The sequence below is a fragment of the Papilio machaon genome, chromosome 15, assembly GCF_912999745.1.
Source record: "Papilio machaon chromosome 15, ilPapMach1.1, whole genome shotgun sequence".
Lineage (NCBI taxonomy): Eukaryota > Metazoa > Arthropoda > Insecta > Lepidoptera > Papilionidae > Papilio > Papilio machaon.
The window spans coordinates 2,930,071-2,957,067 of NC_060000.1; the positions used below are offsets into that span (position 1 = coordinate 2,930,071).

Consider the following 26,997-nt stretch of genomic DNA (forward strand, 5'->3'; position numbering starts at 1 on the left):
CTTCCTTGTCCATTTAAGTAACTTTATAACTATTTTAAAAAAAATCTGTTAAAATACGACGGAATTTAAGTCCTAAGTTGAAGTTAGGGTTTGACAAAATAAAACACAATTCGTAAAATTCAGTCCAAATAATTTCTCAGTTGCAATTTATTTTTGTCTATTGGAATGATAAAAATTAGTTAATAAAAGTGATTCAAACATTTTGGCACAGATGAAAATAATAAAATAAAAAAACAAAATTATAAACAGAGATTCTCGTTTCAATATAAATGCTTTCAGATGATACATCGATTGGACGAATCGTTTAACACAACGTATTTACAATAATTACATGTGCGTATATTACATTCCTTTAAAACTGATAAGACACAAGAAACATTCATCGTTAATATATAAGAATGTATTAACTTTTTATTATATAAAATTAACAAACCAATAAACGTTATAGTAGTGATATAAAATATAAAATAAATTCTTAAAGAATAGCGATATTATATTGATATCAATGAAATTTATCAAGAAATAAATATTTACGACGAAATTATAAATTAATCACAACTTGAAATAATTAAAACAAAATATATATTTTTTTTTCAAATTCGTCAGCGAGAGGAATGAATAATTCAAATTGTCCAAGTAAAATACTAAATAATTTTTATAATTTTAAACTCAAATTACTTAAAAATGCAGCTTTTTTTTTATAAAAAAGTTCTTTAAGTTCCGGTAAATTGAATATTACTAAGGGAAAAAATACATATATAAAAGTCGAGATAAAATCATAAATAATAAAAAAAAATCTAAATTAAATTGATTATATTGATAGGAGCACATAACTGTGGGCGTCAACTGCAATGACATATTCTCTCATTTGTCATCTCACACAGTCTGAATAAACAGAGAAAATAAGTGTCCTTGCGCCGAAACCTACAGTACAGTGGTACAGTTATCTGGAGCGGTAAGAGGCGCTGATATCGCGGTAAGTTTTGTCAGAAAATATATAAAACCTACATAAGTATAGAAAATGACAAAAGAAAAAACAAAACAGCTACAGTACGAGAAATCTCTTGACATTGACAGGGGGGCGCTAGTGTGCTGCCATATTTTCGAGAGAAAATCAATTTCATAATTAGAACCTTTTTACTGCCATTAATAGAAGAAAATTTTATTACAACCAAAGATAATGTGATGTGTTTTTTTAATTTCTTTACAAAAAGAGTCCGGAGTGAAAATATATGACCTCACAATCAAGACCTAATCTAATTACAGTTATATTTTAAAGAAAGATGTCTTTAATCGTCAACATTACGCACCACACAACTAGATAGGCAGTTTTCGACGATTTTATTATTAAAAAATATACTAACGAGTACTAAGTGCATATAAATATACTTCGTTGTTTGAATTATTAACAGGAATAAAATCCAAAAATATACTAAGCTACCGTACATTTGTATCTATTTAATGTAATAACAGCAATTCCATACGATTTATACGCAGTATTTACGATATGCGATAAAAATTCTCGATCATACTAAATGTTTATTAATCACTCATACCAAAAAACATCTTTGTGTGCCTGAAGTTAGCAACAAATTGCACAAACCGTACCTTATTTCAGACCTACATTTTACATCATCAAGCAACCGGTAAACTATCAAATTTTACATGAAGTTATATTTGACAACATGCAGTTTCGTTCCACTTTTTTCCATTTTTAAGCGTTCGATTATCGATTTATCAAATTTGAAAGAATTTGATCGTTCACCGGACACTTTAGTTATTATATTATCAAATCGATATATGTAAAATAATTAAGGCAACAATCAGTTTCAAGGAATTAAAGTCATCACTCGCTTGTCTAAAATAGACCGAGAGCGAACGATAAATATCTTAATATTGCTTTAACAGGTATCAATTTACAATCCGATATATTATTAGCACTCTAAATATTATTATATCAAACTAACTTAGCCAATTGGAACAACCTTTTTTGAATATTTTTACACTAATTTTACCAAATACCCAAAAGTTTCAATTTCCTCATACATAAAGAACAACAGAATTTAGTTTTTTTTTTTTAATATAGTAAATAGACATACCATGAGTAATGAGAAAAAAACTAGAAGAAAATCAGTTTTACAATAAAAAAATAATATATGGGGAATTTATAGTATTTGATTTTTATAATGATACGTGTTATTTTTAATATTTACTATTGCTTTATCTAAATCTATCAATAATACATTTTAAGAAAACATGGAGTAAATATGATTATTATAAACGTTAAATAAATTAAATTCTAGACACGTTAAAATTTTAAATAAACAGATATGTACGAAAAAATTCCTAGATATCACTGGAGCTATATTTAAAATCTTGGAAGCTATATAACGAAATCTATATAATAATAAACTTTACATAAATATAAACTACGTGGCAAATAAAGGGCGGATTGGCAATAAATATGGCACAATATTGTGCCGCTTAGATTATGACAAGGGCCTGAGATATTTCAAATAAAAAAATATAGATATAGCACCGCAATTTCGTTAAAAAAGAAAAGAATTATATAAAAAGTAATTAGTCAATCTTTTGTAACGGTTTTTTTTTTAATAGTAATAGACTAAAAAGTAGGAAGATTTCTATGTCGCTATAACATAAGTCGAAAATTCATTTTTAGCAAAATTCTATCAACAGATTATAAAACACTCAATTTTCATACGAAAAAAAACCGATTGTTTATCATTCACTAAAAGTAATATTTGATAATGGAAAATGTATAAATGCATAGTATAAATATAATATTAAAAATAAATGACATTAAGGAATGGACAGGCACTTGTACAGTTAGTAAATGTTTTTGACCCTGTACAATGACAGCGAACCATAGACAATAAAAGAGGCACACACTTTATGTGCATAGACAAACTAAATTGATATAACGAGTTACATACTCTTACACTATTTAAATCTGTAATTACCAACAAATTTAAATTATATATGTGAAATAAACAAAGGAGTTTTAATATAATCTCAACTTGCAATTAGTCGGAGTATTTTATAAAAATAATTATTATTAATATTTTAAATAGCACACACTCAATGGAAGTATTAAGGAAAGAGTGTTTCTATACAGAAATACTTATTTGCAAGATTTGTGCTTTAAAGAACAAGAATTCCAATCGAGTGTTGCCAGTATAAAAAAATAATCTCAATAAAATTTCAATTTGCTAGTATTTTCGCAACAAAAAAAAATACTTGTATTTGATATAAAATCCACATTCACGCAATAAAAAAGCAGGATAGTAAAATTTACACAATACAATATTATATGTCAAGTTTGAGCAACTTTTTACATATATTTTTTAGGGAATACAAAATGTTATAACATTCTCTCATCGTATTGTCAACAATTCACGTGGCCCGAGTGCCGAGGCGTTACATCTAATTACATTACTTCTGATATAGGAATAAGGAATAAAATCTGATATTACTAATGACAGGGGAAGACTTTGATGGTCTATCGTTGTTCCTGAAATATAAATAAAGAAAGTTTTATAGTTTTAAATTACTTGAAGACTTTTGTAATTTGTAGTGTTTTTATCTTGAACAAAGCATATTCGCGAATAGTGGTTAATTGTTAGCAGTTTCTTAGTGATTTTTTTCATAATAAATCTAAATTTAATACTTGTTCAATCTGACGAAATCGCAATCGCGCAAACGCGGCCAAACACACAGTCCAGTGTTCAATGTAAACAAGCCCTAAGCGACTGCCTTAGTGTGTATTAATGTCGTGAGTGTGACAGAGAGTAGAGTTAGTTACTTGTGTTGTGTCACTAGCTGGGCCTGTCGGCGAGACGGGAGCCATGTCGCGCCTGCCACTTGAAGTCGACCTGCATGAGCCACTGCTGGCCGCGAGCGCGCGAGCACGGCCGCAACACCGGCTTCCACACGTCGCCCGACTCCGGCTTCTCCAGGCACATGCCCGTGTTACTGTGCTTTATTGTACGTGTCTGAAATACAAACAAATTTCATTATTCATTATTTTGACTGAAACTAAATTAACGCATAACAAGACATACGAAGAGAACCTGTCAGTCGGGCAAATAACTGACCTTAACATCATAGGTCCACTCCTGGTTGCCGCGCATGCCGTGACATCGGATGAGCTTGACGGGTCCACGTGGATGTGCGGCGTCCAGACAGTTGTCATCGGACATGATCTGCTTGCGCTTGGTGTAGGCGAACACCTGGTTGCCGCCCATACCGTGGCAGTAGCCCATACCCAGCGGCTGGCCCGCCTTGCCGCCCAGAGTGTCCAGGCAGTTCGATGTCTCCGCGTTACGTATCTAAACAAGAACAAACGAACATAACGTGGTAACGCAACAAATACGTACATCTATCCAAACTTTCATCTTTTTAAATATGAATATGATTTATTGCCAAAATTGAGTTTAATGATAAAAATTTGTACCTAAAATGCATAAATTCTGAGGTAATTTGTAATTTTCTATTGTTTAACTATATTACTAGTGTGAATTAAAAGAGGATCCCTTTAAATTCATCGACAGTGGTCTAGTCTAGCACATCTTCAGATTTCAAAACATAATAGACTTTTGTTTAATATATATTATATTAATATTATTAAAATTAGACCATAGTTAAATTCAAATTTTAATTTTACGACATAAAATAACAATAACTGTCATAAATGACATATCTAATGCGTATCCAAAATTAACATAAATTTCATCAATATGTCAATAACAATAATAATAATAATTCATAAAAATCGGTCAAGGCCATACGTTGTCTTTTACAGAATCGATTTTATCATAAATCAAAGCGTTCGATTCTACACTAAATCCGGTATAGTCAGGTAAGAAACCAGTCCGTCATTTTTTTTATTGTAATTTACATATTTGTTTACTGATTTAGCTCAGATCCAATTGTTATTCGATATAGATTTTATTACATTCTATGTAGAAATTGATCTTTTAATTTTTATAATTTATCATACTTATAAATAGCTACATAAGAAGAATTTTACGCCATATTAAATATTAGAGGAAAGTGCCAAAAATATTTTCATTACTAACTAACAATGACAGATTTGTCGTTGTCTTCAATGTCCAATTCTATAAAAATTAAATTAAGTTAGTTATAACTTACCTCTCCCAAAAAGTAGTAGTCCAAAGGCATCTGACTCTCAGGGTATATATTTTCCAAGTACCATCTGAAGCTCTTACACTTGAGCTTCTGTCTTAGCGCCTTGCGTTCGCTGACGTCACCAACGGGCACGTTTAGTGCACCTGCACCCAATAACCAAGTATAGATTCATTCATAAGTTCTAGAAACAAATAGATCTTTCATGCAATACGTAATTTTGCGTATACATGCATGCTTATTTCGTAACTTTTTGGCTTGTTTTAATTTTAATAATATAATTTTATATATAGATAATGTAGAATTTTTTTTATATTATATTCTATATCTATTTCAATCAAAATTCATTAATTTAGTCATCAACTTTGTCAATTGTCAAAAATAAAAAGTAAATATTTTTTACATGATAAAAAAAATAAAGACACAAAACATACGAAAATAAACCCGTAGTATGTAGTTAATATCTAAATAAATAAACTTATATAAAATGGTTATTGATTTTGTTAGCTAAAATAAGCAAAGTTAATGGAAAATATTAATATCTCAGGACATGCAATCAAAAAAAAAAAACATTTTTTTTTAAATATACATGCAAGACGATAATGAAACAGTATTCTGAAATAGAAATAGTAATTTCAATGTAGGTCAAAGAATATTTTGAGCACAACTGTAAATGTGTCTAACTAAGAAAATTGAAAATAATACAAAATATGTATACTCAAGCGCTGCTAATAAGACAAACTTTGAACAATTTTCAAGTTAAAAAGGAAAGGTCTCAATAGTAAAAAGATTAGAACCATATTTAGTTATTAAATGGTAAAAAGTCATCTATAATTAAAAGGTTAATTTTTACAATGTAATTGAAGTGATAGTTCTCAGATTACTGTTTCAAAACGTGACTTCAGATTTAAAAAAAACTTTTTTTAAATCAGCCCTCTTACTCAGAATCTTAATTTTCGCTAGAACGGATTGTTACAAAGAACAAAATTCAACGAACACATTTTCCGTTACTTAACCTACACCTTTGAGGTACATAAAGGTAGCGAAAACAAAGATTCAATTGTAAGCATGATGAGACCTGGGTTGATATTGTAGTAGAAATGCTTCCACTCGTCGAGCCAGACTTCGGCGAGGCGTGCGTTGTTGTGGTTGACGACGCGGCCCGTGCCGCCGGGGAAGCTGTAGGGCGTGGTCTTGCGGAACACGTGGCCCACGTGCGCGCACGGCGCGATCTCCAACCGCCCGCCGCACTGCCACACCTGCCCCGCACGACCCACCACTACGTCACCCGACACGTCGCGAACACCCAGAGCTTTACGCGACTTCATTACACATCACTAGTCACTACTACTTTACAAATATTCATTACATTTACAAATGTTCATTTTTGCGTGTCATTATACCATTTCACGTTATCAAGAATTGTTTTTAATAACACACTGCAAATGCAACATGTTTACAATCTGTTACGTGAAATTTCAATATACACGTAAATTGAACTAGCTATTAATTGAAAGACGTAAAGGTATAAAATTTGTACACTTTTAACAATATTTTTTTTGTAAATTCAACTTTTTAATTGTGCAAATAAATTTCACGTCCAAATCTATAACATCATAATTTGTATGGTAATCTGATTAACGTAATGTAAATTTATTTTAATTATTGACCAACATGAATAAAGAAATCATTTGACCTGTTGACCGTAATAATAAATATTATTTAGTTAAAATATTTAAGTTTATTTTGAAGGTTTAACGTCCTACAGCTCTGGGCAACGTTGATCGAGACGTGACGAGTTACGTAAACACCCATTACCTCGACCATGTTAAGCAACAAAATTCACCAGTTTGTGTCACCCAAAAATTTTATATATTCTTACGTATTCATTATGATAAAACAAGATAGTGCTTCTCAAACTTTATAGACTAAAATCGATTATATTTATGGTATTGTGAATTAATAATTTGATGTAAATAAATATACTCTTCTAAAAGAGCTGATTCGCTTTTTACTTATTGTTAAAAAGCGCCAAACGGCTAGAATTACAGTCAATTTGGTAGGCAAAGCATTTAATTAATATACTGCCTACATTTATACTAATAACAAAGTTTGAGAAGTGTATTGACTTCATTATTTCCATTTACATCGTATCTTCACACGACCTGTGCGATTAGCGTGTATTAAAATTGGCCGCGGGAATTAATGGAATTTCGACACAAATTTTATATCTGCTTACTTTGTAGAAGCAGTATGATAGTACATTTTATTGATAAGCAAAAACAATAGAGCGGTGAATTTTGTTTATTGATGACGCAATGCATTGTTAGTGACTCCTGTCACAAGCTGAATGATTAGAATAAGACAATGTTATCACAAACAAACATATTATTTTGTTATACCCTCATTTTTCACAAGCACTATAACTGTCTCAATTGATTTTCTATCAAGATTCTTAAATTTTATAATTAAACCAACTATGCCTTGGTGGGCACCGCAACGGTTTATTATATAGTTTTCCAAGACAATCATATTACTCGAAAAAATGTTATAATTTAACCGATTTTTTAATGTTAGTTTAAATAGGCATTAGTTGAATACAATACATAAAACATCGGCGTGGAATGTTAATTCGATAGTAAAAAATGTCATTCGAATCGATTCTATTAAGCCATGATGTGTAAAGAACTGTGGCAAAGATTTATTTAATATTATTAACAAATAATTAATAATACTACGACAATGAAAATAGCCTAGATTTGATGAATTGACAAGGCTTGGAAATTAACGTATTAGCACGGATCAGAATATATATTTACTATATATATTTACTACTAGATAGTACTATTATTTTCCAACGAATGAATGGAATCAATCTAATTATTACTCAATGAGTTGATGTGAATTGATTTTCTGGTACTACCAGACTTATTCATTACGTATCGTTATATAAAAGCGAACTAATACACATTTTCATGTGTATATAAGTGATTTATTGTTATTGGTTCCGGTTTCTTAATATTTTAAAGGTCAAAAACAGTTAAATTAACAAATATAACATTGAAAGTCGTTTCAAACGCCCACTGCAATAGACTAGGATCTTCTATATTTGGTATAAGTTTAAATTATGTATTTGGGTTAGAAAAAAGGTGGGAAATAGACCAAAATATATGCCACAGCTCTTTACGCGACAAGTGTTGCTGTGGTTATATACCTAATGTTTTTTTTATTAATTTTATCAAATACTTATCCAAAACACTTTTCATTGCTTCTGCATTACGAAGAAGCGTGAGAATAAAAAAAGAAAAAAAGTATAAAAACAGCAAAAAAAAAATATAAATTCTGAAAAATCACAGGCCGAAATATCTAAAGAATAACAATTAAAAAAAAGAAATAGGAAAAGAAAGAAGTATGACGAAATAAGCATGCAAGTAATAAAAAAATAAATGCAGCTGCAATGGCGGTTAACTGGATGTTAAGAAGCTCATATTATTTAAGTGTTAATAACATGTTCACAAAAAAACACATCTGCATTACTTTAATGTTAACCCAAGCCACAACAAAACTTTATCAATGTACCTAAAGACCGTTATCATTTTGCTTGCAATGTCAATACTAAATAAACGAACTCTTATCACTGAACACATTAAATCATCTAAAGTATAATTTTTTGACACAGATAAAAAATAAATGTAGCACTTCCAATTTTTTTTCAACTGTAGACCAATTAAGTCTAGGTAGAAAAATATATGTTCCGTTTAAAAATGACCGGAGATTATTTTTTAAACACAGATGTTTACAAAAGCAGCAAAATGTGAACGGTCAAAGCACATAACCAAGTATCGAACCTGGATTCATGGCGTAATAGAACTCGCCCCACTCGTCCATCCAGACTTCGGCGACGCGCGCCGCATTGTGCAACACGATGTTCTGCACCCCGCCGGGGAAGGAGTACGGAGACTTGTCTCGGAACACGTGCCCCACGTGAGAGCACGGCACTATCTCCAGCGACCCGCCGCACTGCCACACCTTGCCACACCGTGCACCACTGTCACTACCTCGCCTCATCTCACTGACACACCTTACCTCACAACTTACATCATGAACACATCTCGAAAAACAAACATCTTCCTAAATAAATAGTACTTCATGTTTAAAACAACATAAAATTTAAAGTATTTTCCAAATGTGACTGTAGAAGTACAGAGAAAATTTAAGTTTTACTTAAAGTATATTTGTAACGGACACAACTGTCATCAGTTAGACAATGCATACGATACCCGGAAGCTCATCTCGAGGTTCTCCCCGCCCCAGATGTCCATGCCCTCGTCGTAGGAGCCGATCTTGTAGAAGTACTCGCGGTCTATTGCGAAGAGGCCGCCCGCCATGGTCGGCGTGCGCAGCGGCGCCGTGCGGTCTCCGCCGCGCCGGGACATCTCGCGCTCCGGCACACGGTACCTGGACAGAGTAGTTCAGTATTTACCAATCGTTGACTACATTTTTAACACGTCCAGTGCTGCTGACCATCTTAATTTGAAACCAATGTAGGCAACAGGTGACGTACAAAAGGTATAGCACAATTTTTTAAACGAAATTATTACTGAATTCGATTTCAAGATGGGAAAAAAAATAGTACAAAGCATTTTATATTTTTGCGAAGTTCTGTCAAATTTCTTATCCGTTTCAGAAGTATGTGTTACTAAAAGTAAACATCCTATCTTAAATTCACTTGTGTAGTCTTAAAGATCTAGTCAATAACGCGATAACCATGAAGAAATTTACAAGCGTGCATTTCGCATTTCATTTCTATTTATAACCATACAAAATCAATTCAAACTTCTATATGTTAACTTTATACAACCATTTCTCTTATTGATTCAAATACAAGTCAAGTGAAAACGTATTTCGTTGTATTTTAATAACTATTTAACTAACACCAATCATTATCACTATTAAAATAGTTTCAACACCAAAATAAGAGACATAGACCTTAAACAATCTATGGAACCTAAAACTTAAAAGTTTTCGTTCAATGTAGTGTAGAAATAAATCAAGGGAGTTAAATTCGAGATGTTGAGAACAATAGTAGTATTATGCAATCAAAACAAACTTGTGTAACGTCCTAGCCTTGAATGTGGTACGCTGATTGCTTTTCAACTAACCTATTTATAGTTACCAGTTATTATTATATCAACAATGTAACTCAGAGATGTAAAAAAGGTTAACACGTACAGTGTCACCAACGGGGTTGGCGAGTTTCATTTGTAAAAATTGTGGTGGCATTGAATGTGTTACAACACTACGATACCTATACTATTGTTAAAATATGAAGTCAAATAAAACCTTGACAAAAGTCAATGCTATTTGATGTTATTATTGTAGCGTGGGAAACACGATAAAAGTAAAAGTAAATAAATGGAAACTTCCAAAGAAAGGGTTAAAGTCTATAAAGAATAGTAATACATAATATTATAAAGCCACCAATAACTTACTTATATTATTAATGCGAAAGTTTCGCTCCAGAAAGGCTCGAGAGATCTTGATGAAATTTGGCACAAATGTACAACAGATAGGCTACTTATTATGTTTTTTTTCTAAATCCTCGCGGATGGAGTCGCAGTCGAGTATAAAATAAATATTTTGCATTATTAAACCTAAGAATGAAGCTGGATGGAAAATATAAACGGCATAAAATCAACTGAAAATTACTAACAACACAATTCTAGTCATTGATAAAAATAAATTAATATTACACACAAAAGTTATTACAGGAAAATATAAAGGAAATATAAAGGATAACAATGCATTTTATCCCAACTTATCTTGCATAGCCAATGACAACTGCATGCTTCCTGTATTCTATTACAATAACAAAGTGTTTATTATAATTTGAACTTTATACTTACCACCTAAAGTTTAATTTCCAATTGAATCCACCCCATGTCATGTCCGATGCTTGTATGTACTCGAAGGTCGTGTCTGAGATGACATCAATGATGGGACACACCACAGTGGTACGGTCTTCCACTATCCTCGCTAACAGAGGCTCCAACCAACCCTCTATAAAAAAAATTATTATTCAGATATCTATCTATATATATAAAAGAAAGTCGTGTTAGTTACACTATTTAACTCAAGATAGGTCGAACTGATTTAGCTGAAAATTGATAGGGAGGTAGCTTAGAGCTAGGAGACGGACATAGGAACTTTTTTATCTTGTGTGCATTTTTTTTATTCCGCGCGGACGGAGTCGCGGGTAAAAGCTAGTAGAATATAGATATAGAATACATCAAACTAATCTTAATTCTATCTTTAATACAGAATGAAAATTATATTCACTGCTTCATCCTAGTAATTTAAAAGCATAACGCAGAAAACTGCTATAAACAAATAACTAAGAAATAAAACAAGCATCAATAGGCAACATTAAAGAGTCAATCATTTTCAAATGTTTCTTGACCTCAAATACCCGTTTGGTTAACAATTATTAAAACGAGACGATATTAAACGAGTCAATTTTGACTTTGACCGACTAACAAGAGAGTAAAATTCAATGATATTTTTAGTATGTATGTGAGTCCGCATCCATTCCATTATGACTGCATGTAACCTAAGCACTATATTTATTTTCTCAGCAGATGCTTTAACATATTATGAAACAAGATTACTGGCAGCAATTCTATACCATAAAATAAAAAAAACAAATAAGATTTATAAAAAAATACATGTCACTTACCCGTGCATTCACAATGTGCATCTAAGAATGTAATGACGTCTCCTTGTACATGTTTGGCTCCTAAAAGACGCGCCCGGATAAGACCGGAACGATTTTCCGTTCGAAAGAGATGGGTCGGTACTGGCAGTGTTTTTATATAATCCTCCAATTTTTTGCCCAAGTGTTCTAAACAATCAAAGGTAACAAATATATACAAAATTCTATTTTATTTTAGCTCCTTTCAGCACCTTTTGAAGTAACTACTAATATTATAAAATTACAAAACATTTATGGATTGTTATTAAGGACGTCTCAGAAAATTAAATTAAGATTCATAAAACGAAAAAGGTTCAATAACACAATATTTATACTTGCTTATGAATGAATATGTTAAGAATGTGTGTGTTGTATTCATGTAAAAAAGGATAAGTTTAAAATACTATTAAATTACGTTAATTTACTTTACATATTAATCTTTAAGAATAATTGTGATAAGTACTTTAACTTACATGTTTTTACCTTTTATCATTAAAAGCTGATAAGAAATTAATATTCCGCAAAATTTTAATTTTTAATCAACAATGTGTTTCCATTACAGTGTTAAGAATACTTTTATTTTGCCAGCAAAATGTTAAACCGAAATATAAGAAATGTCAAGGAATCATTGTTATTACTTGTCTCTATAATATTTTCTTACATTAAACAGTTTATTATTTAATTGTATTGACATTTTCAAGAAATATGGTATTCATTGTGTGTGTACATAACACAGCTGAATAATTATTACGGTAATATATCGTAATTATTATTTAAACAAAAACATATTAAACAAATGCTAATAGGAAAAATATAAATGAATGAATACTATTGTTTAATATTCATGATTAAAGGTTAACGCGCATTACTCCTCCGACACCATCTCAAGTCACGATTGTCGTAGCGTCAACTTTCCGCCGCACTGACGTGGCCGATTAAGTAGGATAAAGATATAAATTAATAAGTTTTATATATATTACGACGAATGTTTTGCTAACAAATTTATCTATATCATATATATTATGCCGTTCAATGGCGTGTGTATGCTGTAGCGATCGCAAGACGAGGCGATGCCTTGTGAATAAATACCCGTTAACCTTAATAGTAAAATTTATATGAGTTAAGATATTGTTTGTTATTATTTAAACATACCTTTTTCACTAGCATCATCAACTAAAATAATCTCTTTGAGCAATGGCCGAGGCGATCGATTTATAGTACTCCAAATAGTTCGGATAAGAGTTGTCCACGCCTCATTGTGGAAGACAATCACAACACTAGTTGTAGGAAGTAAATCTGGGTATTGTTTCCCTTTACACCTAGAAAAAATATGCCTTCACAGTAACAATATAACAATTTTTATTTTACAATAATTCATTAATATCTAAGTAAATATCTTGGCATTTTGAATTAAAGTTAAATTATAGATTTTCAAAATAAATTTACAGTTATAAACACCTATTAAATGGACTAATTTAATATTTTTTTCTATAAATATATCGTTCTGACGGTGAAGGAACTCATCATGATGCAACCTGCATATATCTGAGAAGAAATTCAATGATATGTGTGAAGTCAACCAACACGCACTTGGCCAGCGTGGTTGACTATGGCCTAGTCACCCCTTAGTTAGGGTAGGCTCCGAGCCTCTCAGGGGACGAATAGTGAGCTGATGATGACAATATAAATACGATAAACTTACTTCTCAAATCTGACATCTGTCAGCGATCTATTTAACGAGATCATATCACTAGCTAACAAATTAAACTGGTTCTCCTGGAATTTGTCCAACATGAGTTTCTCTTGTTCTATTGGAATGTTAACAGCTTTACCTGAAATATTTTTTAATTATACCACACATTTAACACTAGTTCATAGGCCCTAAGATCATTTTTAAAATTTCAGCAACCTTTGCTATGAGACCTGTATGCTTTACCCTAGGATTTTCACCAGATTTAACCATCATGCTATTTTATATAAAAAATTTATAATACTTCAGGTTATTAATAACTGTAGTGATGAATTTTATAAATCCTCTTATTATTTTAGTTCTTATTCATACCCATTTCTCCGGGAGAGTCACCCTGTGGCCTCACAGGTGGCACTACTGACCACCTCTTTAGCCGTGACTTTGGATATGGAGGCAGCATAAGCCCATCATCACCAATGTCTTGCTCTAGTTCATTCTCCTCTAAATTAGTTTCCTCATCTTCTACTTTGCTCCGTAGACCTGCTGCTATCGCACCTCTTTTACCACGGAGGTCTTCTGTATCTTTACTCTAAAATAAAATCACAGATATTCATATGATGTAAAATAAAAAATTTAGTTTGTAGCACAATGACCGTCATACATAAATAAATCAGTGTTTGTGTTATTCCCCATGTACGATTTTGATGAAGTTTTGAAAAAAAAATGTACTTTAAAACAAAAAATACGTGTTTGTAATGATTTCAAGCAATGAAATAATTGAAGAATATTTTTTGTGTGCTTTTACAAGTTATACAACGGTCAATTGTAAATTGTGTATGCAAAGAGTTTCTAGGAACTTAGCACCCTATTACATTCACTTTCACTTTCTTGTATTGTGACTCATATGGCAATTATATAAATAATATTTTTCTACTATTTTATTAAACTACAATTGATATTATTATGTTATATTATTTAGCAAAACAGCTGATATAGCCTACAGTTCAGCAAAACATTTTCAAAGGGCTTTGATTTTAATTTTTTTACCTGTGTATATCAATGTTAAAATTGCATGCAGAAAAAATAAATGTCACTGTTTTAAGTTGAAAGAAAACAGTGACATAATTAAATTTTTACAATATAGTGCAAATAGAAAATAATTGATGATGTAAAGTTAGAATGTGGTGTCTACTAAGATTTAGTTGATTATTAAAGTATAGAAAACTAATCCCATAGCAAAAATAATAACATATTTAAACTTTTATGCACCACAATATCTATGAAGATTAAATTGATAGGATATATGCAAATCATTTTTCATTCATGAAGTTTAAATTAATGAAAATAATGCTTCAATTTATTTACATAATTTATAATTTCTATACAAGTAATAAAACTTTGATGTTCAATTTTTTTTTAATTTCATTCATGAAATTCGAACATGAATGTACAGTTAAAGATTATGTGATACTCTTGAAACTTATCATGAACCACATAAACCTTGCAAATGTATTAGTATTATGTAGCATGTACAACTTTTAAAAATGTTAAACAATTATGGTCAGGTAAAGTACAAAAACTTACCCTGACAACAACTTCACTTGTCTTCTTACTACAACCATCGCCGAAGCAGTCAGAGTAGATAGCTAAGAGCGCAACATCTACCAGCAGCCAGACTAACGATGTTAATAATATTATGCGACACGTGTGTATTCTTATTTTACTTCGAAACATTTTAACTCAACAAAATCAAAGTTAAGTTTTCTTTCAGTGCCACATGTCAGTTCCGACACAAGTGACAACTTGACTCGCCGCGCACCTACAAACAACAAAGGTATAATAAGCAAAACCACTTAACTCACTAATGTTGAAAAGCACTTTTATTTCACAAACATCAACATAACCATTGCTTTTAGTCACCATAACACAATATTTGCTAATAACATAAAATAGAATGAAGACACATTTAGATAAAAGTAGGTTTTAAGATTGAACTGACAAATATACATAATTTTTAAGAAATTCAAAGTATTTACATTAATGACAAATAAAAAATATTTACCCAATTTACGGTTCAATGTTTATACACATTAAATAATCTTTTTTTTATTTAAAAACCAGTTTCTGGTCAACAAAGTATACGTTTTGCTGTGCTGGGGGAAACCGCAGCAAAACCAAAACCGTAAACGTCAATACGTCAAATGTTGTATCTCGAATGTCGAATGCCGTGTCCTCTGTGATCGGATACGTGATGCATACAATATTCTTTTCAATCAATACTCTTTTGATACGTATATACCCAAAATGCGCTGTGAAAAAAGCTGATGGTTTATTTTAATTCTTCATAAAAATGCTATAAAACATTTTTGTGTTAGTTTGAAATGTAAGAATGGTTTCATTAGTTATAAAAATATTTTTAGATATTCGAACAGGTTGGTCACCTTGAGGCCGAATGTCAGTGAACTGTGTATAGAAAATTAAAAACAAATAAAACCAAATGTCAAAGTTTTTAATAACGCTCATTGGTGATTTTCTTTCCACTACATTTATTTATAGCCAATTCAAATTCACGAAAGACAAGGCGCTTCCTTTTTGACCAATAATATACGTGTTTACGTATTGAAATATTTCTTGTCTTGTCTAGACATATCTCAATCTAAATTTCTTATTCACTTCTAATTAAATTATATCTCGTACTTCATTGAAATTTAACAAGTTGCATAGCCTCTGTAAAATAAAAGTAGTTCCCCTGCTTGGAGGAAAAATTGTTTTAGAAGTTGGCCCAAATAAATTAAAACTCAAAGATGTTTTATCTCCATTGCAATTAACTGAATATGGATATAACTGAAGAAGCGGCGCGGCTTTAATGCCTTTTATAGTACGTCATCATTTTCTGTACTTTTAATAGTATTTTATTTATTAATTCTTATATATTTTGTCATCATGAACAGAATCAAGAATAATACTAGAATGCCAAGAAATTCCGGAAGCACAAATGAGACCGATGTTCACGCAGATGCGTGTAGGCTCATTGCGAACTCGAATAAACCGCCCGAACCAAAATATGAAAACTCTTGGACCGCAGGCGTTCAAATGTTTGTGTCGTTTCTGCTCGCCGGATACGGAATGGTTGCTGCCAGTCTGTTGCTTGATAAAGTACAACATTGGGATGTCTTCCAAGTAGTGTCAGAAGTGTACATTTTAGTTCCAGCACTTTTGGGATTAAAAGGAAATTTAGAAATGACTCTAGCATCAAGATTGTCGACACACGCACATTTAGGACACATTGATAGCAATCTTAGTGCTTTGATTGTGGGTAACATGTGTCTCATTCAGTGTCAAGCAGTTCTTGTTGGGTTTTTAGCTGCTATGGCCGCAGTGGCTATGGGTTGGATACCTGATGGCCAGTTTGACATTCATCATGCTATGTTACTATGTGCTTCAAGTGTCCTAACAGCTTCATTTGCAAGTTTGGTGCTTGGTTTAATAATGATTGGTGTGATAGTGCTTTCTAAACACATGGACATAAATCCTGATAATGTAGCTACACCTATAGCAGCAAGTTTAGGGGATTTAACAACATTGGCACTTTTGTCTTGGATAGCATCTCTATTACATAGGACAATTGGTTCAAGTATAATACTGCCTTCTATAATCATAATTGGTGGTTTAGTTCTAGTGCCAGTTTGTGGATATATAGCATATGAGAATAAATTTACAAGGCAAGCCTTAGATGAAGGGTGGGTTCCTGTGGTGTCAGCAATGGTTATAAGTAGTGCGGGAGGATTAATTTTGGATTATACTGTGTCAAATTATTCAGGAATTGCAGTGTTTCAATTGGTTATCAATGGTATAGGTGGTAACATGGTAGCAGTGCATGCATCCAGACTGTCAACCTCACTACACACTGGGCAGAAAATGGACTCAGTCTTGAGCGGTACCACAAAGCTACTTATGGTTATGGTGATTCCTAGTCAACTGATATTTATTCACACAATTGAATATTTGAAGGCTGGACATACTTCTTTAACTCCAATTTTCATTCTGATTTACATGTCTGCTGCCCTCTTGCAGGTATTTCTCTTACTAACAATAAGTCACTACATGGTAGTGGGTATGTGGAAATTGGGGATGGATCCTGATAATTCTGCTATACCATATTTAACAGCATTAGGTGATCTTTTAGGAACAGCATTATTAGGTATAGCCTTCCATGTCTTATATGCTATCGGTGATAAGGATAGTGACTTAGGTGATTAAGAATATGTACATATTATACAAACATGTACTATTTAGTATTATAATGAATGCTCAAACTATATTAAAGACTTCTATACTTAAACTAAAATCTTCTTGACAAATCTGTTTGTAAAAATGTGCCGTTTGTTTGTATGTTTGTGTTCAATATTTATTAAATGACTTACATTTTATAATTTCTTTATTGTGAAAATTCATGTACCAAATTTTAGTTTAATAATTCCTTTTGGTGCTATATAACATTAGAACATATCAATAAATATTTTTACAATTCAAGGATTCATTTATTTCTTAGCAAAAATATTATCCTCTCTATAAAAACCATATACATCTTGTTTATCATGAATGCCCAGATTATATATTCAAAACAATATTCTGTTATCACAACATAATATTTTGTCATTGTTACGGGTATAGTTTCAATTAGTGATGCAACGGATGTCTGTTTCCGTTTCCGCAAGTGCGGAAGTTCCGCGTGCTTTTCAACATCCGTTTCTGCTTCTGCTTCCGCAACTTTTATAACGGAGATAAAACGGAACTTTACGACGGCTGAGAGATCCAAATGCGCGGCGCGAGACGCGCAGTCCGTGCGTGGCCTTTCGGCACTTGTCGCATTTGTTTGTTTACGTACTATTTTGTGAATTTAAGCGCGTAATATTTTCTGCTGCTATTTGAAACAATCAGTTTCTCTTGCTGGAGTAAACTGTCTAGTTGTTGTCCATATAAAATTTGACAACTGGCAAAATGTGACTATTTCATACTTACGAATTATTAAATGTACTTTTGAATAAGTGATAACCATGTAATATATCATCATCATTATATAGTTAGAAATATATTTGTCGTTTGTCAACACGAGTGGTTTGTCGAACTTTAATTTGTAAATAGTGTAATTTTGTTTCCTGAAAATAAATTTAAAAAAAACGCGTATTTTAACTTATTGCAGCGCAGTAAAAATACATACATTGAAGGCTAAAGGACACCGATATCCAATGCCTTAATAAATTAAAAACGAATACAAACTGTTTTTATGGAAAAAAATATTTTTGTAAATATGTTTTTTATTATTATTTACACTTCTGTTTCCGCATCCGTTTCCGTTTCTGCTAAAATTTATTTTTGACATCTGTTTCCGTTTCTGGTTCCGGTAAGACACTTCCGTTGCATCACTAGTTTCAATATGTTGAGACTTCAGTACCTTTCATTTTCTGATGTTTAGTGACTCAATATTTGAATTAATAACAAGAATAATAACTTTACTAATGACAATATCTGGCATATATTATAAATGCAAATGTTTAGATGGATGGATGTCTCTTAGCAAGTATCTCCTGAATGGCTCAACTGATATCTGTGAAATTTGGCATGGACATTGAACAAAGTCTGGAAGAAAACATAGGTTTGGTTTTTAATTCTGGACAGAGTAGCCAGTGGCAACTGGTGTAATCATAAGTTAATTAATCATTAACTTACTCACAAATAATGCAATGATTCAAATTACTCCCAGTCTGAAACTACCAAAAACCAAAAGATGTGTGAAAAATATTTTACATAAAAGGATCAATTAGGAATATAAAAATAAACCAAGTAAATAGTTTTTAAATGTTTATTAACTTAGTCTAGGTGTTTACTTGACTTCACGTAACCTCTTGACTGCTGAACGGCAGGATGACGCAGCTGTGGTAGAGAAGACCCATGCACCGCCGGCCACTGTCCTCTTGCAGCGTTTGCATGACCAGATGCCCACACAAGATCGTTTCATGGCATCCTGAAAATGTATAGGTATTAATCTATTTGAACATAACTAAAACATAATAAAATTGTTCCTTAGGCTTCAAGACATTACTTTTAGTTTATATGAATACAAGAGACTTTATTTTATTTACATGAAAATTTTACACATTGTAAAAGAAAGACTGAATTTTGATTTTGAATTTCTAGTAGGTTGTTTTAATTGTTTTCCTAATTTAATCATACTAATTGAATAAACAAGAAGCAAATATATGTATTTGGCATAACAGTAGTTGCCATCTCTGTCAAAAGAATAAAACATATGCTTTGCTTTAACTTATTTCCATGTTTAATTGGTATCAGAATTGTTTATCGGAAACAAAAAAATCAGTACAAATGGATTTCGGGAAATGTATAGTTGTACAATCTATTATTATTTAGTCTGTTGTGTATTCAAATGTAATTAAAATCATGATAAACCAACGGAATCTGTAGGCTATGTGAGAAGTATACAAATTTTACTTACCTTTCCACAGAAAGAGCAAGTGTACTTTGCGTGTTGTGTCACTTCCATCTTTTTGACCATTTTACGCAATGAAGCTCCATAACGAGTTCCATATTTACCGGTAATTCCAACCTTTTTCGTACGTTTGGCCTGAAAACATCATAACAAATTGGCATATCGTATCTTATATATTTACTTCGCGAATGCTGAAATATCGTGCACAATTGGGACAACACACAATATTCACTAACATGTTTTTTATTTTATATTAAAACGACAGTGGATTATTGAAATATTTTGAAATTAAAATTCTCACCATTGTGAAATAACCTGCCTAACACAACAGTTGACAGAAAAAGAGAAATGACAGTTTTTGACATTGACACTTAGCAAAGCCATAGCCAAAACAATTTCGTCCGTGTTGCCATAGATTATTGAAATGTTTTACAATAGAGTATTGTTGAAGTCATGTTTTCTTTGATTTCATTTTGTAAACAATTCATTCATAAAATTAGCTTTGCCCCCAAAACTCGATTGAATCATGATGCAGCTGCTATAAATTGTCCTTAAAAAAACAATCCAGGGCTAGGGGTCTAAAATGAACAATTTAATGTATCGTTTAAAAAAAAGAAGGCATAAAATTTGTAAAAGATTTATTTTTATAACGCAGTAAGCCAAAATCTACTATTTTATCTTTATAAAGAGTTTGCAATATTTATTGCCTTTTTGATAACTTGTAACATCAAAATCTGTCACGAAAATGTCAGTTGTCAGTTTGTCATTGACCGTTGAGGTGACGGATTCACTTCAACGACCTACAAATTTGTAAAGGTCGATCTTACGGCTTTCTATAATACCGTCCCGACTAACTGGACGGAATAGTTTAGTACAAATAAATAATATACAAAATGCTGCGAACGATTGTTGTGCGAAACCAAGTTTTGAGCGAAAGCTTGAAAAAAGCTGTTCGTGTTAATCTAACGAGATGTATGACCACGGAATTAATCAGGAGGAAAAGTTCCAATAAGTAAGTGTATTCCTTGTGTTATTATATCAAGTATTGTAAGCGCTTTTTAATTTATTAAATCTACAAGTGTTTATTTATAGTGGAGTTCCAGCTATTAAAAGTTACGCAGATTGTCGGCGGTAATTGCATAACCAAAACGTCAAATCGTGTTACCTTGATTAATGTCATGAGATGGAAACATGTGCAAGATTTAACTTGTTATTTTGCGAGATAAAAGTAAACATACAAATTGTTAATGATATTTACGTAAACATAGGTTTTACATTGATTAATTACGCAGACTGTATTAAAACAGCGCACAATATTCACAAATCTACGAAAAATATGTCGACTTAACAAAATTAATGATCTATTTGAAGGTTTATAAACTCCGAATCGAAGAGTGGGTTATTGGCACTGCAATGGAGACCACAAATTCGCTACTACTCAGATTTGCCGAGCCACAACAAGGTAAATCTGCCTGCCCTCTCACCGACTATGGAAAGTGGGTCCATTGTGAGATGGGAAAAGAAAGAGGGAGATAAGCTTGGTGAAGGTAAATTTGTTTAACTATATTATTAGCTTTAATTAATATTGTCTGTGACAACCAATAGTTCTTAATTGTTGATGAAAAGAGTTACATAGAGTTACATATTAATTAAACCCAAAGTAGTTTTATTCTAAAGAATGTAGATGATTATGTCATTGTTATCACAGCCCATTTACCCCTTATCCTGTAAAAAAAAGAGAATTCTTAACATTTTAATTTTTAAAAATTCAACTTGATGATTGACAAGTAAGGTATTAAATTAAAATTCATTCAATTCATTCTGTTGATGAAAAAAACTACCAATTAACCCATCTCTGTGGTGCATAACAATTGATAAAGTGGCAGTTTTTTTTTTTTTATGTAAATAACATAGTGAAGGTTGACAATTTACCTTCACATTGTGTGAAGCACAGCCAATAAGCTATCTCTGTTATAGATCATAGCTACAAAGATAAAATTCAGATCAACATAATATAAATAATGTCAATCACTATTCTATGCCAAATGGAGTTCTATATGTCTTATCAATTGTGATACTTAATTCAGTTGCAAGTCTATGTAAAAAGTTTGAGTATTTCTAGTTTAATTCAAACTCTTATAATATTGAAATAGAGAATCATTAATACATTTATGTTCTATGTGTTCTATATAATTAGGTTTCTTATCATTGGTTTCCAAGACTAAAATCTCTGTAAAAAAATATCACCATCCCTCTCATTATCATTGACATAATAGAGATAACAATATGCTTTATACATTTCAGATTAGAGACATTACATTAAATTTCAGATTTTGGTTTCAGAAATTAATGATTAACAGTGTCAGAATATTACAAAACATAAATTAAACAATAAAAATTCAAATCATTATTTGTATAGTGATAATGCAAGTACACTTTTAATATTTTGCAGGTGACTTGTTGTGTGAGATTGAAACGGATAAGGCTACAATGGGTTTTGAAACACCTGAAGAAGGTTACTTGGCAAAAATTCTGATTCCTGAAGGCACAAAGGGTGTCCCTGTTGGCAAGCTTCTGTGTATTATTGTGGAGAATCAAGGGGATGTCGCCGCATTCAAAGACTTCAAAGATGATTGTATGTATATCATTTTGTATGAGATTGTTTATTAAGTTTGCATGGGTGTGGTTTTTATGAAGACTTAGCAAGTTTTGGAAATGATTTGTTAGTTTCATTGCTGAGAACTAACATATTTAGTGAACAAATTCTTGAAGAACATTCATTTTTTTAATGTAAATAAGATAACAGATTTGTTATCATTGGATGTTTAGTGTTTTAAATGTGTTGAATATAAATTAATTTTAACTAATTTGGAATTAAATTATTATTTGGTATATTAATGGAAGGAAAAAGGAAATTAACCAGCATATTTAGTTTTTTGTAATTTTGTTCCATTGGTGTTTTAATATTAATTCAATATATTTTTTGCATGAACAATTAACAATATGAGTAACAAATTGCAGCAACAGGAGCGCCTGCAAAACCAGCGCCCGCAAAAGGTAATTTTACATACCAACATTAAACTTTCTTGTAGTGAATTGTATGTTAAAACTATTTAGTCAATTAATGTTAGATTATCAATTTATTTTTAACAATGTACTGCTTGAACTTGACCATCAATCCTGATGTTAAGTAGTGATGTGGCTTAAAGCTGAACTTAGTACAGTAATTATAGTTAACATCTGTAACAATTTATTAGACACAAGCATATACATCATCTCTAAAAGGATAATACAAGAATAATTTCCAAACTCAATTAGTTTCTACTGTTACTACTTTTCTTTTCAGCTGCGGAAGCGCCTTCGCCCGCGCCTGCAGCGGCTGCGCCCCCCGCGCCCGCCGCCGCGCCCCCCAGGCCCGCAGCCCCCGCAGCCCCCGCACCTGCGCCCGCCGCCGCCGCTCCTGAAGGCAGAGTATACGCCAGTCCCATGGCTCGCAGATTAGCTGAACTCAGAAATATACGACTTGGAGGTATCACTGGTTATTTCAGTATCAAGTATATATCCTTGTAACTATTTTAAAAGTGACTCGAAGAAAATTAATGTAATCAGAGGATAACAAAATTATGTAATGTATGTGAATCCTTTCTCTCTATGTTCTCTTCTCATACGAAATTTAATTTTCGTGTAAATCTTAGGGCTATAAGTGTGAAATGCTTAAGTATTCGATAAACAGTATTGGGCACAAACTGGCTAGGAAATCCACATTACTATCTGCCTTATAAAAAGTAATATGGTAAATGGAAAAGAAGCTGACCATATTGCAAGACTAACAGTTGTAGCTTGACACCTGACATGTGCCATTTGCACAGGCCAGGGGTCTGGATTGTACGGGTCGCTAAAGAGTGGTGACCTCGCAGGCGCCGCGCCGCTCGCCGCCACCGGTGCTGTGGCGTCCCCAGCTCTCGCCCCCGCCCCCGCCCACGCCCCGGGGGCCACCTTCCTCGACATTCCTCTGTCGGGCATGAGGGAGACCATAGCCAAGAGATTGTCTGCTGCCAAACAAACTATACCTCATTACCAGCTCAGTGCTACAGTTAACATCGAAAAGACGTTGCAAATGAGAAAGGACATCAATGAACGACTGGCAAAGGAAGAACCAGGCCTTAAGGTGAGTTTAATATGCACTGTATTCTTAAAATCAGATATGACTAAAAAGTATTGACTGAATGATGAAAGGACTTAGTTTTGTTTTTTATAAAGTTGAAAATATTTTTTTTTTCAGATCTCAGTGAATGACTTTATCGTGAAGGCCGTGGCGTCTGCCTGCAAACGCGTGCCTACTGCTAACTCACATTGGATGGAATCTTTCATTAGACAGTGAGTAAAATATTTTTTATATAACTAGATATACGAGCGTCGGTGGCTCAGGTGTTAAGCAGTTGACTTGTAATTTGCAGGTCCTGAGTTTGAACCCCGAAATGTACCTATGTAATTTTCGATTTATATATGCATAGTTAGTACATTTATCCAATGTTCTTACAGCAAAGGAAAACATCATAATCCAACCTACACATATCTGTAATACCACAATGCTTGCACCATTACTTAGCACAAAATTAAAAACATACAATTACAACTCAGTTGTAAAAACCAATTTGTATTAAAATGAAAAGTAAAGTCTCTAACCAACCAATGTCAGGGGATCACGGGAAAAAACCCGCACATATCTGAGAAGAAATTCAAAGATACATGTAAAAAGTCAACCAAATCGCAATGAGCCAGCGTCGTTGACTATGGCCTATTCCCCCTAACATTTCCTATTAAGAAAGGATGGGAAGGGGTAGTAGATTTGGCGGAAGAGGGGACCCATAGGAAGAGGAAATATCCTCTTTCTGGGCGTTCCCTTCTCCGTTGATTAAAGGCGTCTTAGGTAACGCATCTGCATTTGCGGATGTCTATGGGCAACGGTCGTATCGCTATTTGGGCGAATTCAGGTTGCCGTTTGCTCGCATGTCACTTTTTGATTAAAAAAAGGCTCTGATCCCCACATTGGGGACTTTTAGTGAGCTAATGAATCAGTATCGATCTTAAATTGAATCTGTTTTTTTTAACAGATTCTCTAACGTAGACGTGAGCGTAGCTGTGGCGACTCCCACAGGACTGATCACGCCCATAGTGTTCAACGCGGACTCGCGCGGTGTCATCGACATCTCAAAGACCGTGAAGGAACTCGCGCAGAAGGCGAAGGATGGCAAGCTTCAGCCGCAGGAGTATCAGGGTGGTACTGTCACCGTCTCCAATCTTGGAATGTATGGTATGTATACATCAGCACCTTTATTAATTAAATAGGTAAATACTAAGTTATTCTATGATGGAAGAGCTTAAGTAAATAAAATTCAAGTCTCTAAATAAAATTGGTTGTGTTGTTTTAAGTCCTTGGGAAAAAAGGCTTTTTTTTTTTCAGAGGGACTTTATGCATATTTATGTGAGATTCTGTCCCCGAACGGGTGCATACCCACTAAACCCCTCTGTTTTCATTATGTATGGTGCCACGGGATCATGTTAATTTGCAACCACGACACCCCACAGGGTGAAAAAAGCTACATATTCGTAATATTATTCCCAAATGATTTTAATTATTAATATAGTACTTTTATCTAGTTCAATAGGTGTATTCTTTGATATCTAAAACAAGGTTTTTAATGATATGTAATGATCTTATTTGTTTGTTTAATTCAAGTATTGATTGTTGTAGGTATAACAATGTTCAACGCCATCATCAACCCGCCACAGTCTTTGATATTAGCATGCGGAGGCTTGCAGGAAATAGTCATCCCCGATAAAAATGAACCACAAGGGTAAGTTTTATATAACTACTAAATTTAATTATATTTATTATTATATATTTATATAAATACACATGAAAAAATTGTGGTCCTTCTAGTCGCATAAAATTTATCGTAAGAATTTGTAAAATTTTTACTAATATTATAAATGCGAATATTTAGATGGATGGATGGATGTTTATTTGAAGGTATCCCCAGAACGGCTCTATGGATTTTGATGAAATTTGGCACGGTTGGAGTGCAAAATCTGGAAGAAAACATAGCCTATGTTTTCTTCCAGATTTTGCACTCCAACTCCAACAACATATAAAATTCTTTTTAACGCTGCGCGGATAGAATCGCGGGCGAGAGCTTGTTATAAAATAATATAAACCCTTCTATGAATTAATTCAAAGGGATTTAGAGACATTAGTTGACTTCCTGATTTTTACTTCCAGGTTCCGAATTGCAAAATTCGTTACATTTACTGCGTCAGCTGACCATAGAGTTATAGATGGTGCGGTTGGCGCGCAATGGATGAAGGCACTCAAAGACAACCTAGAAGACCCCGCCAACATGATTCTTTGAAAATGGCGATAGACCATCAGCTGTTTGGATAAGCATATAGGAACACGGTATTTAGGTTTTTAACGAATCCCTTTTAATAGTGAATTTTTAATGTGCATTTTTCCAAATAAAATGTATAGTTTTTAAATGATTGTATATATTTATAACTTTGTTTATCTGTGGTATTTATTCTTTATGGGTACAAGCTTTTTAGCCTCTATTCTTATCCAATTAGCTGAATTATTTGTATAAAGTCATGTCCTTCAAAATTATGTTTTTGCCTTTGTTATTTTTGACGTTTACTTTATAAAAAAATATATACTAAAGTACTGTCCAGTTATTTAATTATGGTTATTAAAAAAAAACTTTATTTTTTTGAAGGATGTGTAGATATAGTAAAGTTGTGGGTGATTAATTTATCATTGTTAATTTATTAGATTACATGCAGTGACTTAATTCCATTATTCATTTGAACTTGAAATGTATTAGA

The 26,997-nt window shown here is 32.5% G+C and overlaps 4 protein-coding genes across 7 annotated transcripts; 2 read left to right on the forward strand and 2 right to left on the reverse strand.

The window, feature by feature from the left end:
* Window positions 1–3,236: 3,236 nt before the first annotated feature.
* LOC106721030 (polypeptide N-acetylgalactosaminyltransferase 5) lies at window positions 3,237–15,828 on the reverse strand. Of its 2 annotated transcripts, none has more exons than XM_045681408.1 (13): window positions 15,670–15,828; window positions 15,192–15,426; window positions 13,980–14,196; window positions 13,620–13,749; window positions 13,070–13,236; window positions 11,903–12,067; window positions 11,073–11,226; window positions 9,447–9,624; window positions 6,245–6,425; window positions 5,173–5,312; window positions 4,116–4,349; window positions 3,824–4,013; window positions 3,237–3,532 (listed from the first exon to the last, which is right to left on the reverse strand). In XM_045681408.1, the coding sequence occupies exons 2-12, from the start codon at window positions 15,339–15,341 to the stop codon at window positions 3,837–3,839; spliced, it is 1,893 nt and encodes a 630-aa protein (XP_045537364.1). In that variant the 5' UTR covers window positions 15,342–15,426; window positions 15,670–15,828; the 3' UTR covers window positions 3,237–3,532; window positions 3,824–3,836. The 2 variants fall into 2 exon arrangements, with proteins under 2 accessions (XP_045537364.1, XP_045537363.1); XM_045681407.1 differs by lacking the exon at window positions 6,245–6,425 and adding an exon at window positions 9,015–9,195 and having other exon boundaries at window positions 3,239–3,532; window positions 15,670–15,826.
* Window positions 15,829–16,190: 362 nt separating this feature from the next.
* Window positions 16,191–18,014, forward strand: LOC106720950 (solute carrier family 41 member 1). Its single transcript, XM_014515756.2, has 2 exons — window positions 16,191–16,485; window positions 16,559–18,014. Exon 2 carries the CDS (start codon window positions 16,578–16,580, stop codon window positions 17,865–17,867), a length of 1,290 nt encoding a protein of 429 aa, XP_014371242.1. The 5' UTR covers window positions 16,191–16,485; window positions 16,559–16,577; the 3' UTR covers window positions 17,868–18,014.
* Window positions 18,015–19,456: 1,442 nt separating this feature from the next.
* LOC106720989 (60S ribosomal protein L37a) lies at window positions 19,457–20,501 on the reverse strand. The gene is made up of 3 exons (XM_014515802.2): window positions 20,417–20,501; window positions 20,122–20,250; window positions 19,457–19,632 (listed from the first exon to the last, which is right to left on the reverse strand). Exons 1-3 carry the CDS (start codon window positions 20,417–20,419, stop codon window positions 19,492–19,494), a joined length of 273 nt encoding a protein of 90 aa, XP_014371288.1. The 5' UTR covers window positions 20,420–20,501; the 3' UTR covers window positions 19,457–19,491.
* Window positions 20,502–20,880: 379 nt separating this feature from the next.
* LOC106720948 (dihydrolipoyllysine-residue acetyltransferase component of pyruvate dehydrogenase complex, mitochondrial) lies at window positions 20,881–26,698 on the forward strand. 3 transcript variants are annotated; one of them, XM_045681193.1, is made up of 10 exons: window positions 20,881–21,127; window positions 21,487–21,662; window positions 22,568–22,750; window positions 23,137–23,172; window positions 23,462–23,644; window positions 23,985–24,283; window positions 24,398–24,492; window positions 25,230–25,429; window positions 25,871–25,973; window positions 26,399–26,698. In XM_045681193.1, exons 1-10 carry the CDS (start codon window positions 21,009–21,011, stop codon window positions 26,526–26,528), a joined length of 1,524 nt encoding a protein of 507 aa, XP_045537149.1. In that variant the 5' UTR covers window positions 20,881–21,008; the 3' UTR covers window positions 26,529–26,698. The 3 variants fall into 3 exon arrangements, with proteins under 3 accessions (XP_045537149.1, XP_045537151.1, XP_045537150.1); XM_045681195.1 differs by having other exon boundaries at window positions 24,033–24,283; window positions 26,399–26,697; XM_045681194.1 differs by lacking the exon at window positions 23,137–23,172 and having other exon boundaries at window positions 26,399–26,697.
* Window positions 26,699–26,997: the final 299 nt, after the last annotated feature.